The sequence below is a fragment of the Mirounga leonina genome, unplaced genomic scaffold (genome assembly GCF_011800145.1).
Source record: "Mirounga leonina isolate KUSES-001 unplaced genomic scaffold, KU_Mleo_1.0 Mir_176, whole genome shotgun sequence".
NCBI classification, from domain to species: domain Eukaryota; kingdom Metazoa; phylum Chordata; class Mammalia; order Carnivora; family Phocidae; genus Mirounga; species Mirounga leonina.
In genome coordinates, this window is record NW_023270454.1 from 9,195,047 (window position 1) to 9,211,718 (window position 16,672).

The 16,672-nt window shown below is 36.9% G+C and overlaps 1 protein-coding gene across 2 annotated transcripts in view; it reads right to left on the reverse strand.

Annotated features, from left to right (window-relative positions):
- Positions 1-16,672, reverse strand: part of KIF13B (kinesin family member 13B) — a 205,639-nt gene that overhangs the window by 30,490 nt on the left and 158,477 nt on the right. For both annotated transcript variants that reach the window (XM_035022644.1, XM_035022643.1), the window contains exons 36-37: positions 10,086-10,197; positions 2,958-3,091 (exon numbers count right to left, since the gene is read on the reverse strand). In XM_035022644.1, the coding sequence (XP_034878535.1) occupies positions 2,958-3,091; positions 10,086-10,197 (246 nt within the window). The remainder of the gene's footprint in view (positions 1-2,957; positions 3,092-10,085; positions 10,198-16,672) is intronic.

Genomic DNA, 16,672 nt, shown 5'->3' on the forward strand with positions numbered 1-16,672 from the left:
AGGAAGGAAGGAAGGAAGGAAGGAAGGAAGGAAGGAAGGAAGGAAGGAAAGAAGGAAAAGGCCAACATGGCTTAGTTTGGTGAACGAAGAGGAAATAAAAGGCATAAAGATTAAAGGTCAGGGGTCCAGGTCATATAGGACACTGTAAGGCACAGTAAGGAATTTAGATTTTATTCAGTGAGAAGCAGTGAAGATTTCAAGCCATGAACTAAAGTAAGACTCTGGACGGTCACTCTGGCTACTTCGTGAATAAAAGACTTTTATGAGGCAAAAAGTGTCAGACAGACCTGTATGTAGGCTGCTGTAATCATCTGGGCAAGAGACCAGGGTGGCAAGAATGAAGAAATGTAGATGACCGGGAGTCACTGGATTAGAAGTGGTACCTATGAAATCTTACTGGTGGAGTCTTTGTGAGGTTTGAGCAACTGGGTGGATATTTGTGCTATATACTGAGATGGGCATGTATTATTTTAAAATATTTTATTTATTTATTTGAGAGAGAGAGAGAGAAACAGAGCACAAGCAGGGGGAGGGGCAAAGGGAAAGGAGAAACAGACTCCCCACTGAGCAGGGAGCCGGATGTGGGACTGGATCCCAGGACTCTGAGATCATGATCTGAGCTGAAGGCAGATGCCTAATAGACTGAGCCACCCAGGCGCCTGATGGGCATGTATTTTTAAGTATTTTGTGTGTTGGGGGTAAACAGACTTATGAGCTGAAACCAACAGTAATGTTCTGGACTGGTAAAATGTGAATGCTTAATTGATTTACAAGTAGAAAAGCTTAATGGGCATTTAGCTCCATGAGGCCAGAGCTCAGGGGCAAAGTCTGGGCTAGAGATTGAAATATGAACATTGTCAATGCAGAAATAGTTAAAGCCATGGAACTGAATGAGATGACCCATGGAGAGAAGGCCCAGGATGGAGCTCTGGGGCACCTGAATGTTAGCAGCCTGATGGAATAAACAGTCCCAGAAAAGGCAACTGAGAAAGACTGAGCGGTCAGCAGGAGAGAAACCATGCAAATGTCACCACACTGAAGCCTAGAGATGGAAGTGTATCAGGTATGATGTCAAGTCAGAAGAGGACCCTGGAATGGGTGCAGGCAAGATGCAGCTCCCTGGTGACCTTCAGGGAAGGCCCTTTGGTGGAGTAGGGGTTACAAACCAATTGGACCATTTAGCTCCACCACTGGGCATCTTCATTAAGACCAGCTTTGTATTTATATTTTCATTTATTCATGAAATATGAACTATCTGGGGCCACTTTCTTCAATATCTTTGCTTATATATGCTCAAAAGAAGTAAACCAAATGGACAAATATTGCACAAAAGATCTTCAAAATATCACAAGATCGCCTTTCTTAAACTGGACATTACAAAATGCAGTTATCTGCCATCACTACATTTCTTTCTAACACATGATTATTCCTCTCATATCCAGAAGAACCAGTCATCTACCAGCAAAACAGTAAAAACAATTTATTGTAGCAGGTGATCTGACTTGCCATATCAAAAACTCAAAGTAGTTTTTAAAAACTAACTCTAACTATAGCAGTCTGATTCAATAACTTCTAATGCCATGCCAATTTCCTTTAACTTCTAGAACTCTGTCTTCACCAAATAGCGACTGAAAAAGGGTGGTTATCCAACTATACGTTTTGATAAAATCACCTTGGGTGCTTATAAACACAGGTTGTAAAGGCACCCCCAGATGGGGTCTGGGTTAGGAGGTCAGGCTGTTATTGTTTTTAAAGTTACCTTCTTAAAAAGCCACCATGGAAATTCTGACAGAGAGTCCATGCGTCGTACATTACAAAATAATGACGTGTAAGTTTATGACAGAATAACATATGCAACAGCAAATCCTTGGGAAAAATCATTTTTGCCTAAGCCCCAACCAAGTATTAGACTTGCTATTTCTTGTAGCTCTCGTGGTCCTAGATTCTTTGGTAACTGCCAAGTACCCTTTATGTGCTTAGTCAAATTTAGTTCAAACATCCAAAATCGTGATCTTTATTTTTCTCATTCAGTATGTGTCCATGTCTGCTTAAGTACATGTTTATACAATGCTAGATTTAAAATATTATATATCTGTAGAGCAGCCTTACAAAACTAATACCACCACCCTTGAATATGCATTCATAAACTCAGAAAATTCTTTTAAATAGTTAAGGTCTCGGACAAGGACTCACCTGCATTTCTGCAACTTGAATGTTTTCAATGAATGTGGATAAGCTGATGTCAAAAGACCTATTTCAACAACTGAACTTGCACTGTATGTGTTTTTTAAGGAGTATAAATAAATCCTCATTTATCATTTTCTGCTGAATTCACACCTACATAAGGCTGGAAATTACATTTCCAAGAGGCTTCCCATTCACCATTGCATAAGAGCAGTTTCCTGATTATGTGGAAAACCCTTTAAGATTTTCTCTAAAAACTTATTTGAAGGCTGGGCAGAGAGTTTCATGAAAAGGGGGAAATAAGACAAGTGATCACATTTAATATTTTAAATGAAGGAACAGGTAAACCACAGCAGAGGAAAAAGAGGTGGAGAGGGAAGGACAGTGATGATATAAAATTGTTTGAAATAAGAAACGAAATCAAGAATTAAAAATAGAATTACATTTTCTGTTTGGCAATACACAAACAACGCTAAGTGCACTTCATAAATTTTACTATTGTTGCTCTAAGTAATATTACCATAAATCACATTAGCAGTGTACTCGGCATTTTTTAAAAGCAAAAAGGATTGAGACCGTCAATAAGTTTCAACAGCTCTGTTACCTCTGAAGAGGGTGGAGGAGAAATGATCACAAGCTTTCAGTGGACCTAAAAGCCCAGGTCCAAGGCCCCCCACCCCTGCTACCCCTCTCCCTCCAGTGTCATTGCAACACAGAGCATCATTCCGCCAGGAATGAGAAACTGTTCACTGTTGCTTTCCTGATGCTCTTACCTGATGTGCGAGGGGAGAAGGCTGTTTGCCCCTTTTCTCATCACGGACAGGGAAAAGAGACTTCAAGAGCTTTGGCATTTGTGGCACAAAGGATTTTACTGGATTCAAGTAGGAGGCCGCGAGGCTACTAAGTCCTGTCAACAATATTGAAAGGAAAAGAGATCAAATGGAAACAACAATGTAGACATTTTCTCTCCCATAAATTTGCCAAATTTCATTTGTAGTGAATCTAATAATATAAATCCTTTTTTTTTTTAAGATTTTTTAAAATTTATTTATTTGACAGAGAGATAGCACAAGTAGGCAGAGCGGCAGGCAGAGGGAAAGGGAGAAGCAGGCTCTCCGTCGAGCAGAGAGCCCAATGTGGGGCTCGATCCCAGGACCCTGGGATCATGACCTGAGCTGAAGGCAGCCGCCCAACCGAATGAGCCACCCAGGCACCCCTAATAATATAAATTCTTAAAAAGTACCCTTAAAAAATGTTAGAAAAACATAGTATTATCATAGCTACCCTCAAACACAATGTTGTTTCCTTTTTCTAATTAAATAACAGCAATTAGGGTATTTCTAAAACATTCTAATATCCAATGTTCCTATTAGTATCAGAAGGGTAATCCAACCCCAGTCCTCGTCACTAATTGGTTCACATACTAACTTCTGCCCTAGAATAAGATGGGGTTTTTCATTTTTAAATCACATAGCTGATGACACACATGTATAGCTCTCTATCTAGACTTTAACCTCTTTGAAGTCAGGACTATGTCTTCTACAACTTTAGTTTTTCATATCTACTTATTGAATAATGATGAAATGGACCTTTTAGAAAAAGGGTGATGTCTGGGTTGCTTTCACAAGAAAGGGATTGATGCCCTGAACCAACCTGCTCTAAATTACCAAAGGCTGGGATCAGACATGCAGACAATGCCTACGATAGAAGATTTCTTTCCTATTAGTGAATAAAACTAAATTTCTAGGGAAATGTAATCTAAAACTCATAAATGATAAAACACTGTATCCACATAACACTTTAAAAAGAACAAGCAAGTCAACCTGAGAATTTGTGTGTGGTACTGTCTGAACAGAAACACACAACCACCTGCATGCCTCTACCCCACACTGACCCCTGAAATGACTCCAAGTTCATTGGTAATACAGTTGGTACATGGACCCATACAGTTCCAAGGCTTGTATATTTTACATAAAGTAGTACAATAGTAACTCTAAGTAGACTGTGAAAAGGTAAGGATTTTTATAATCATGAGAGCAATCATTAAAAACATAAAGCAAAGAGATAACTCTAAATGCCAAGAGATATGTTAAAACTGAGTTCAAAAAAGTCAATTAATTTATAAGGCAAAAGTAGGAAAGAGAAAAACAAAACAAACAAACAGAAATAAGTTTGAGATGAATAAAGAGCCAGAAGAACATAATCATCAAAATGTTGGGGGAAAAAAAAGGACAATCTAGAGTTCTATATACAATTAATTAATTCTACACTAAGAATGACCCCTAATTAAATAAAGATCTAGCCAATAATCTATCAAAGGCTGCATATATCATAAAGAGAGACAATCAAAAAAAGAGAGCATCAGACATGATGTGTCTTCTGAGGTAAATACACAAAACTACACTTTCATTTATTCTACCTCCCATCCCTCCCTCAAACTAGCCTGAATCTGTTCAAGACCGTGGAGCTAATCACCAATTCACAGGAAATATGGTAGACAGAGAACCATGTTTAAAAAACCTCATGGGGATATAACCAGCAAAAGTAAGAACATACAGAGTCTACCATACAAAGACAGTCTCTTCAACATATACAATGCATGGGGGATATAGATAGAGAGGAACATATACATTAAACAACTCAAGACACATACCACCTCATCACAATATATGAACCTTACAGTTGGATTTTCACTCAAAATAACTAAAAAATATTTTTGATCCAACTGGAGAAATATAAATACTGACTAGATGTTTGATGATATCTAGCACGTATTTTTAAATTTTCTTAAGAGCAAAATGTTATTTGGGGGTATTGCTTTAGAGATACATGTACAAATACAGATGAAATGATATCTGGGATTTGCTTCAAATTAATCATAAGAGGGTGTACAGAAGCAGCAGGAGCAAAGATAAATCAGACTGGTGATGAACTGATCATTCTGAAGGGAGGCGGTACTTGAGGGCACATTATGTTACTCTTTATACTCTTGTATGTTTGATATATACCATAAATACCATAGTAAAAGAATTCTTCCAACGTGAAAGCAAAATAAAAACTTAAACATATAAAAGAAAGGGTCTGTCACTAACAGACGACTGCTAAATGACTGATGATGAATATAATTCACAAAAAAGAAACTAAACTCAGAAGAACAAAGTGAGATGCAAGAAGCAACAATGAGCAAAACAAAGTGGTAAATATGTAAATCAAGTAAGCATTAATTACAAATTTTTTAAATTAAATTATATTTTTTTATTATTATTATTTTTTGAGTAGGCTCTATGCCCAGTGTGGAGCCCAACTTGGGATCGGAACTCACAACCCTAAGATCAAGACCTGAGCTGAAATCAAGAGTCAGACGCTTAACCAAATGAGCCACCCAGGCACCACTATTACAAACTTTTTTAAAGATTTTATTTATTTATTTATTTGAGAGAGAGAGAGAGGAAGAGTGAGAGGGAGAGAGAATCTGAAGCAGACTTCACACTAAGCACAGAGCCCTATGCAGGCTCGATCCCATGACCACAAGATCATGACCTGAGCCAAAACCAAGAGTCAGACGCTTAACTGACTGAACCACCCAGGCACCCCACAAATTTTTTTTTAAAACAACAAATTTGGGGCACCTGGGTGGTTTAGTTGGCTAAGCCTCCAACTTGTGATCTTGGCTCATGATCTCCGGGTCGTGAGATGGAGCCCCATGTTGGGCTCAACACCCAGCTTAAGACTCTCTCTCCCTCTTCCCCTCCCCCCTCCACTGGCATGCATACATGCATGCTCTCTCTCTCAAAAAAAAAAAAAATTACAGAACTTTAAAACAAGGTGGCACTCTATGACCCAGTAATTTCACTCCTAGGTACGTAACTCAAGAGAAATGTTCACAAAATGACTTGTATAAGAACAAACTTTATTCATAGTAACCAAAAACTAGAAACAAACTAAATGTCCACAAACAAAAGAACTAATTAAAAATTATGATAAACTCAACTGTGTAACTGAAGTTTTTCTCAACAATAAAAAATAAATTACTGAAAGATGCAATGGTATGGAGATGTAAACAGAAATGATAAATAAAAGAAGCCAAACATAAAGAGAGTATATACTGTATGATTCCATTTGTATGAAATTGTACAACAGGCAATACTAATCTGAAAGGATAGAAATCAGAACATTGGCTGATTGTGGACAGTAACTGGAGTCATATAAATCTTGTATATCTTGACTGGGATATAAGTTACACGGGTAAATACAATGGTCAAAACTCGTTAACTATGACCCATCGTCAAGGAAAAAAGCAGTCAAGAGAAATCGACCATGACATGGCCCAGATGCTGGATTTAGCAGATAAAGACTTTAAAGCAGCTTTTATACACAGGTCCAAGGAAGTAAAGAAGAATCTGATCTTAACAAATGTACAGGTAGAGAATATCAGCAGAGAAATTAAAACTTTAAAAGCAGCAGCAAGTAGAAATTCTAGAACTGAAAAGAAGAATAACTGAAATAAAATATTCTCTGGATGTGCTTAACAGAAGGTTGAAAATGGCAGGAGAAATTATGTAACCAGAAGAAACAAGAATAAGATAAAAAGATGAAAAATAAAAATTTTAAAAAATCAGAGCTTCTGTGACCTGTAGGGTAATATTAAGCAATCTAACATGTGTGTAATTTGATTCTCAGAAGAGGAGAAAGAGAGGAATGGCCAGGGGGAATAATTTAATGAAATAATAACTGAACATTTCCTAAATTTGTTGAAAACTTAACTTACAGATCCAAGAACATCAATGAAATGCAAGCAAGGTAAGTGCAAAGAAAACTATACCTAAGAATATCATAGTCCAACAAAAATAGAGAAAGCTATGAAAGCAAACCAAGTAACAGAGTAAACAGATACATATTACATGCAGGGAAAGGAGACACAAATGATGACTGATTCTCAGCATAAAAGGAATCTAAAAGATAACATAAGACCTTTGAAATGCTGCTAGTGGAAAAATCCTTCCAAAAAAAGTGAAATAAAGATAATCCCAAAAGGGGAAAGCACTCTTTTCTAAGACAACTGCACAATAACTAATACTACAGAATATTCTTTGGGCTAAAGAAAAATGATATCAGATAAATATAAGACTTCAGGGAGAACTGGCTAGTGCCAGAAATAATTAATATGAAGAAAAATATAAAAGATTATCTATAGTCTCTTAATTTCCTTAAAAGATAGTTTGCTGTTTAAAGCAAAAAGAGTGGGGCGCTGGGTGGCTCAGTCAGTTAAGCATCTGCCTTTGGGTCAGGTCATGATCTCAGGGACCTGGGATCGAGCCCCGCATCAGGCTCCCTGCTCGGCCAGGAGCCTGCTTCCCCCTCTCCCTCTGCCCACCTCCCCCCTGCCAGCTTGTGATCTCTCTCTTTCTCTCTGTGTCAAATAAATAAATAAAATCTTTAAAAAAATAATAGTAATAAAGCAAAAAAGAGTAACTTTGTAAAAAGTGTTCATAATGTCTGTAAAAGATACAACAAAAATAGTACAAAATAAGAGGGGATTGGGAACAGGCAAAAAGAATTAAACAAGGTTCTAATATTTGTACAGTGGGAAGTGATATATTATTAATTCTAAGTAGACTATGATAAATTAAGAATCCATACTACAGTCCTTGAGCAAAGACTTTAATAAACAAACAAATACAGAAATACCAAGAAGCTAGAAATGGAAATAAAATTAACTACTAAAAAATATTTTTCAATTAACCCAAAAGAAAGCAAAAAAGAAGTTACAGTGGAGAAAAAATAGAAAGGCCAAAGAGAAACCAACAGCAATTCAAAGACATAACAATAACAATATTAGATGTAAAAGAACTAAACATGCCAATTAAAAGACAAAAATTATCAGGCTAGATAAAAAAAAAAAGTTACACCTAACTATATGCTGTCTACAAGACAATCACTTTTAATTTAAAGAACAGGGCGCCTGGGTGGCTCAGACGGTTAAGCGTCTGCCTTCAGCTCAGGTCATGATCTCAGGGTCCTGGGATCGAGGTCCGCATCGGGCTCCCTGCTCCTTGGGAGCCTGCTTCTCCCTCTGCCTCTCTCTCTCTCTCATGAATAAATAAATAAAATCTTTAAAAAATAATAATAATAATAATAATTTAAAGAACAAATACAGGCCAAAATTTAAAAGACTAAGAAAAAGATACACCATTCACACAATAAGCAAAAGACAATTGGTGTGGCTATATTAATCAGGTAAGACAGATTTCAAAGTAAGAGAATTCCAGAAATACAAAGGGATAGTCATAATGATAGAAATATTGCTTTATCGGGAAAAAATAACAATCCTAAATATGTATATACTTAACAGAGTTCCTAAAAGAATGATGCAAAAACAGATCTGATAAGGGAAAAACAGGTAATTTTCATGATCAGATCTGGAGAGTTAATGTCCTCTGTCTCAGTGATTGATAGAACAAATAGAAAAAAAAATCAGTATAACAGAATATTTAAAGAACAGATTTGAACAAGGTTATCAACCACCTTGACCTAATTGACATATACAGAACACTATGCCCCCAAACAGAATAGGTTCTTTTCAAGCATGCATAGAATGTTTACCAAGATAGAACACAGGTTCAAAAACATTCCAAAAGACTGAAATATTAAAGAGTCTTTCAGATCATGATAAAATTAAATAAGCAATCAATTAATAAAAAGAAGTTCCCCGCCCACCCCAGACATATGAAAACGAATTAACATGCTATTCCAATAACCCATGTCAAAGAATAAATCAGAGGGAAATTAGAAAATATTTTGAATAGAATGAAAATGAAAGCACCACATTCCAAAATTTGTGAAATGCAGAAAGAAACAGAGATCAATGAAACAGAAAATAAACAATAAAGAAAGACCAGATTTGGTTCTGGGAGAAGACTGAGAACACTAAAACATGTCTCAAAAGTAGTCAAGAAAACCAGAAAGAAAACAAAAATTATCAAGAATAAAAAGAAGGGGCGCCTGGGTGGTCATGATCATGACCTCAGGTCATGATCCCAGGGTCCTGGGATGGAGTCCCACGTCAGGCTCCCTGCTCAGCGAGGAGTCTGCTTCTCCCTCTCCCTCTGCCTTTCTCCCTGGCTTGTGTTGTCTCTCTTTAAAATAAATAAATAAAATCTTTAAAAAAACTTTTTTTTCCTTAAAAAAAATAAATAAATAAATAAATAAAAAGAAGGAAAATCACAACGGATCCTACAAACACTAAAAGGGCAATAGGGCACATTATAACATTTATTGAAATAAATGTTAAAATTTAGATGAAACAGAAAATTCCCTGAAAAACATAATTTATGAAAACTGACTCATAAGGAAACATAAAAAGTTTTAAAAAACCCTGTATTAAAGAAATTAAAGTCATAATTTAAAAGTTTCCCAAAGAGAAAATTCCAGGCCCAGATAGTGTCACGGGTGAATCCTGTCAAGCATTTAAGGAAGAAGCAATACTAAGTATATAAAATCTTCCAGAAAAAAAGATGGTAAGGAAATATTTCCCAAGTCATTTCATGAGGCCAATATAATCATGATACCAAAATCTAACACATTATTATGAGAAAAGGAAAGTAGATATTCATCACAGTACATATACACAAAAATCCTTTACGAAATATTAGCAAACAGACTCAAGCACATATAAAGGATAACACATCATGATCAGGTGGTATTTATCAGAAGGATGCAATATAAATTCAACATTCAAAAATCAGTGTAATTCAACATGTTCATGTTAAGACAAAAAAGGGAAAAAATCAGATGACATTAACTAGTAGTCAATAGTACGTTGTAGGAAATCCTGACTTAAACTATTTCTGAAAGGTGCTCAAATTTCATGACAGTGATTGACAAATGAAAATATAACTTACCTGGGTCAGGAGAATGGTTATTTGGGGGACAGTCAGGGAGGGATGGGGCAACTGGAGCTATTCCTCTGGAAACTGCAGTTTGCGATACATCCTGTTGACTCTCCCACCGGCCCTGTTAAGGACAAAAACAGCAGTTTTTATTCAACTGAATCAGTTAACAGAAAAACCTAAAATTATTTAAGAAAAACCTGTCATACATTACTAAAGCTTTATTCCCTTTACAAGACATGGCAGATTTGACTGTTTAAATACCTTTCTTCTTATACTTTTCATCTTCCTAGTGTTAATTTCCCAAATACTAATAATACCTCACATTTGGATATTCCCTCCAGTTCACAATCTGAAGTCTCCTCAGTTCTGTCCTAACATTCTTTTCTATACATCATGTTGCTTCCCATGAACTATGGCTATATGAAGACATCCCTTTTGAAATCGTTCCTTACGTTCTGCCTCGTAGGCTATTTCTGCTCTTCTGCCTCAAGATATTCTCTCGCTTCAGATTCTCAACTGAAACCGAGGAACAACCCCCACACTGTGAGCTGTCTCTTCTCCCTTCTCCAGGGTGTATCTTTCTATCCATTCAAATACCAGTAGTTCATGAAAGTAAAAATTCTAGAACAGTGTATTACCAAGGCTCTTGTTTTCCAGATATTAAAGAGAAGTTCCAGTTAAGCACAAATCAAGTAATCACAAGTTCCTAATAATGGAAGTCTCTGGATTAACAAGTTTTATTGTACTCTCAACTTATTTTATAAATTCCCGTTGAAGAGATTTCATTGCATTATACAAGAACAACGCCAGCTGGGTGATGGATTAATTAACCAATCCAGAATGGGTGGTGAGCCACAAAAATGGTGATATCATCAATGCACTCTTAACATTAGTCCCATCTGGTAAAGAAATAAACTCCAACCAAATGCTACAAGTACAAAACCCAGTAATGGAGATGAGATTGCCAGTCTTCTAAAAGCTTTAAGTTCCCCTTTGATCCTTTAATAATCACTCTGACTTCTTTTTCATCAGAGTTAAATAATAGTATTTTATATCAGTTTAAGCTGGTATTCCCCAGATGAGTGACCCTAACGACATTTGAGTTTTCCTTAGTAATCGCCTGCAAAGCGAGTTTTCACTGCTCTTCAAGATGGATGGAGGTGAAAAGGTCCCTACGGTTTCAGATATATATTGGAAACCTATCTGCTTTTAGCAGCAACCTAAGTACTGATCATAAAATCAATAAACCTTAAGTGATCTGGCTCCTGTTTACCTCCGAGAATGCCACTTTTCCCTACGAACCCTCTCAGCACTTGATATTTAAAAAAAAAAAAAAAAAAGGTATGATGTCTTAGCATTAGGAAACCAGGAAACAAAACAGGCATGAAGAGATGATTAGGGAAACCATGAACTCTGAAAGACTTCACTGTAGGAGCATTTGTGTTACTATGAATCACACACTGATTTACATACTTTAATGTTTCATTAATGTCTTTTGCATTTAAATTTAATTGTCTGTTTGGGAAGCCGCAGCTTTGTGTACTCTGGGACATCACAATCAGGTAGCTGAACACTAAGGTCAATACTCTGGCGCTTCTCCGAGGAAGAAAAGCCTCATGCTTTGTTTACAGTGTTAAGCTCACGCAAGGTTGTTTTGAAGACAACTTACTTAATTTGAGAATACATTTATTTTTCTATTTTCGATTTTTCGTTCTTGTTTGGCAGCTGACACAGTGGCACTCTGTCCCTTAGGGAAACTAAGTAGCTGATTTGGAGTCAGCACCTCAGCCATTTGGTGTATAATGGTCCAGTGACAGACAATGTAGGTGTCATCTCTTCCCCAAGGCACACTCGGGGCTCCACTAGCTTTCCGGGTAATATTTCCCAGCTGGTACTCCTACACACAGTGTTACTAACCAATCAGAATGGAAGCAGTAACTTTTACTGTCTCATATATGCAAATATCTCAAGTGAGAACATGTGAAAGGATGCACACAGTATACACATACCACCTTAGCCAGACCACTAGCCCTGTCAGATGATGAAAAATGGAAACTCATTTCACTTCATCCATCCTACCTTAACCGTCATCTTAACCTTGAGGAATTTCACATGCTAACTGTTCCCAACCAAAGACAGGGACACAGAGTGTCTCAAATTGAGCTGGGAAAGAACAGACTCTGCTTCAGAGGGAACAACAAATTTGGATGATAAACTGGGTACAACGCTCCCTCCTCTTCCTTCTGACACCCACAGATCTCCGGGGAAATAGTTCACTGAAATCATTCACTTACTCTTTTTCTCCTGTAGTGCGCGTCCATTCTCTTGCCAAAAATGAAACCTGTGGTTCAGTGTCTAACTACACACACTGCCCCTCAGGGACAAGGCAATTAGTGTTTTTCCAATAAATTTTACATCCCTGGCTGTTCCAGAGTTATTTTCCCTTTACTGAAATGTTGGGGGTGCGGGGGAGGGAAGGAAGCATCCCAGTTAAAGGTACTTCAGAGGGAGAGGAACTCAGGACAATGAATAAAAAGGACCTGGCCAAACACTGGACCCTTCTGCTCTCTTATGAGCTCAGTTCTCAAAGTGAAAAGATTATGATATGTATACAAATAGGCCTGGAATCTGAAAAGATAGATCTGTGATTTGTTTCTAACATTCTGCATGTCTACCAACTTCAGAATCAGCCAAGATGAGCAGATACAAGAGAGAAAACTCTGGCTTTGTTTTAGAGCCTTAAACTAGCTTCGTACTTATTAGGGATTATTTGTGCTAACAGGCTGAATTCCAAGAAATAAAACCCTATTTGAGATAGCAATTACTTGTAGCTGGCATCGTATGTAAAGACAAAATGGAACAGGGAAAACACGGGAGGCTCTCAGCTGACTTGAGAACATGCTTTGGTCTTCCTCGTGCACCTACAGGTCTTCTTTTACTGCTCTTCCCAGACACAAATACTTTGGATTTTCCAAATTAAAAAAAAAAAAAAATTTAAAAATTAAAAAAAAAAAAGAGGTCTGCTTTTGATCAGGAAAGTGACAAAGAGGTAAAGAAAGAGAAGTGCCAGTAACATTTCAGGTCCAAAGGTGGCTTCTAATGCAACTAAAGAAGAAGTGACTCATATTTGGCTTCAGCCTTTACCTGTGCCACACTAAATAATTGCAGTTTTCAGGAAGGTGCAAAGCACAAAAATCAATTTTGTTAACTGAATATTCATTTAAGCTTTTGGATACTTTTAACTGCATCAGAAACTCCAATCAGAAGATAAACACAATATCGTACTAACTTATTAAAAAGTGTAATTCCATCTAAAATGGTTTTAGAAATAACAATATTTTTAACTTGACAGTGTTCCTTGCATTGCAAAAGGTCTCAATGCACAGCCAATTTTTAGATGGATAAGCAAACAATCTGCTGAGGATTAATTCCGCCGCTAAGTCCATCTTGGTAGACTGGTCATAAAAAGCTTGCTAAGTTTTCATTATATCTATTAAAAAATTGCCTTATAATGATGAAGAAATATCCACTAACAGTAAATAGCAACATCACTGCAATATTATATTATATATACATGTATATATATATTTTTTAAATTTCTCAGGGCTTATCAAGATAAGTATACTCTTAATCCTCTTTATTTTACCCATCCCCCCACCCTCCTTCCCTCTGGCAATCACCAGTTTGTTCTCTGTATTTAAGAGTCTGGGTTTTTTGGTCACTTTTCCTTTGTTTGTTTCTTAAATTCCACATATGAGCAAAATCACATGGTATCTGTCTTTCTCTGACTTAGTTTACTTAGCATTATAACCTCTAGGTCCATCCATGTTGTTGCAATGGCAAGATTTCACTATTTTTTATAGCTGAGTAATATTCCATCATATGTATGTGATTGTGTGTATGTGTGTGTTATACACAAACCCCACCTCTTCTTTATCCATTCATCTATTGATGCCACTTGGGTTGCTTCCATATCTGGGCTATTGTAAATAATGTAATAAACATAGGGGTGCATATATCTTTTCGAATTAGTGTTTTTGTTTTCTTTGGGTAAATACCCAGTAGTAGAATTATTGGATCATATGGTAATTCTGTTTTTAAGATTCTGAGGAACCTCCATATTGTTTTCCACAGTCACTACACCAATTTCCATTCCTACAACAGTGCATGAGGGTTCCTTTTTCTTCATATCCTCAACAACACTTGATATTTCTTGTCTTTTTGATTTTAGCCATTCTGACAGGTGTAAAGTGTTATCCCATTGTGGTTTTATTTTGCATTCCCCTGATGATTAGTGATGTTGCGCATCTTTTCATGTGTCTGTTGGCCATTTGTATGTCTTCTTTGGATAATTGTCTATTCAGGTTCTCTGCCTGTTTTTATTTATTTTTTCCCCATATTCACACTCTGAATGTTTATTATTCAGACATAAAAAAATAAAATTGCCAACCCACATTGTTATTAAATAATAGAGATGCGTTATTTTAAAACCGCCATCGTCTTTAATATATGGGTGTATTATTTAAAAAAATAAGAGGAGCACACACATATAGTCAATTGCTTAGAGACAGTTACTTCCTTTCAAAAATGGGGAGGAAAAGCTTTTTTTTTTTTTAATTTTATTATGTTATGTTAATCACCATACATTACATCATTAGTTTTTGATGTAGTGTAGCATGATTCAATGTTTGTGTATAACACCCAGTGCTCCATTCAGTATATGTGCCCTCTTTAATACCCATCACCAGGCTAACCCATCCCCCCACCCCCTCCCCTCTAGAACCCTCAGTTTGTTTCTCAGAGTCCATAGTCTCTCATGGTTCGTCTCCCCCTCTGATTTCCCCCCCTTCATTTTTCCCTTCCTACTATCTTCTTTTTTTAACATATAATGTATTATTTGTTTCAGAGGTACAGGTCTGTGATTCAACAGTCTTACACAATTCACAGCGCTCACCATATCTCTTGCCTGTTTTTAATCAGATTATTTGTGTTTTTTTGGTGTTGAGTTGTATAAGTTCTTTATATATTTTGAGTATTCACCCCTTAATGGATATTTGATTTGCAAATATCTTCTCTCACTTGGGGGTACCTGAGTGGCTCAGTTGGTTAAGATTCCAACTCTTGGTTTCAGCTCAGGTCATGATCTCAGGGTCATGAGATCAAGCTCCACATCAGCCTTCATGCTCAGTGTGGAGTCTGCTTAAGATTCTCTCTCTCCTTTTCCCTCTGCCCCTCCCCTCCTGCTTGCATTCTCTATCTCTAAAATAAATAAATAAAATCTTAAAAAAAAAATCTTCTCCCATTTGGTAAGCTGCCTTTCTGTTTTTTTGATGGTTTGCTTCACTATGCAAAAGCTTTGTATTTTGGTGTAGTCCCAATAGATTAGGGATATATCTTTAATTGAAAAGCCTATCAAGAATGCCCTTTTTTAATACTGATTCAAAGGGATACATGTACCCCAATGTTTATAGCAGCTATCAACAATAGCCAAATTATGGGAAAAGCCCAAATGTCCATCAACTGATGAATGGATAAAGAAGATATGGTGTGTGTGTGTGTGTGTGTGTGTACACACACAGAATGGAATATCACTCAGCCATCAAAAAAAAAAAAAAAGAAATCTTGCCATTTGCAACGATACAGATGGAACCAGAGAGCATTATGCTAAGTGAAATAAATCAGAGAAAGACAAGTACCATATGATTTCACTCATATGTGGAATTTAAGAAACAAAACAGATGAACATAGAGGGGGAAAAAAGAGAAAGGCAAACCATAAAACAGACTCTTAACCACAGAAAACAAACTGAGGGTTGCTGGAGGGGAGATGGCGGGGGATGGGCTAAAAGGGCGATGGGGATTAAGGAGGGCACTTGTGATGAGCACTGGGTGTTGAATGTAAGTGAAGAATCACTATATGGCACACCTGAAACTATTATTACATTGTATGTTAACTAACTGGAATTTAAATAAAAACTTGAGAGGGGGAAAAAATGATTTCTTTTAGGCCCTAAGGTGAATTTAAAAGTTGGGAGTAGTTCATCAAATTCAATTTATCTTTTTAAGATTAATTGGTCCATCAATTCAATCTTGGTGGAGCTCAGTAAAGCAATTCCAATTCTAATATGTAGTGAGCATAAGGGTGTGTAAAATCTGGCTGGGCAAATTCCAAGTGTCATAAGCCAAATGAGGAGGCTGTTTTTAGTAGTTCACCACTTCCTCTCACCTCAAGAGCCCTAATCCTATCAAACTCCATCCCTGCCTCCCTCCCACAGCTTTTAGTGTGGCCATGATACAACTGAAAATTAGGAGAGAAAGGGAGACGTGAACCTCTTCTGCGGCCTCTCCTGGCTTCTGAGCATTGTTTCAACGAACCTGAATGTTCCCATCTTACACAAGGGAAGACAGCACATCAAATTCTGTGGCTTATAATTCTGCTTTCATAATCAAGATCAGAGGGATAGACACATACATTAATGGACACAGAACCTCTAGAAATAGGCCCACACAAGTTTGCAAGGTAGATGTAACTAATATTCAATTATTCCAAAACACATTTTTCTAGCATTTTAAGCATCATCAACTCTAGGTTAAAAT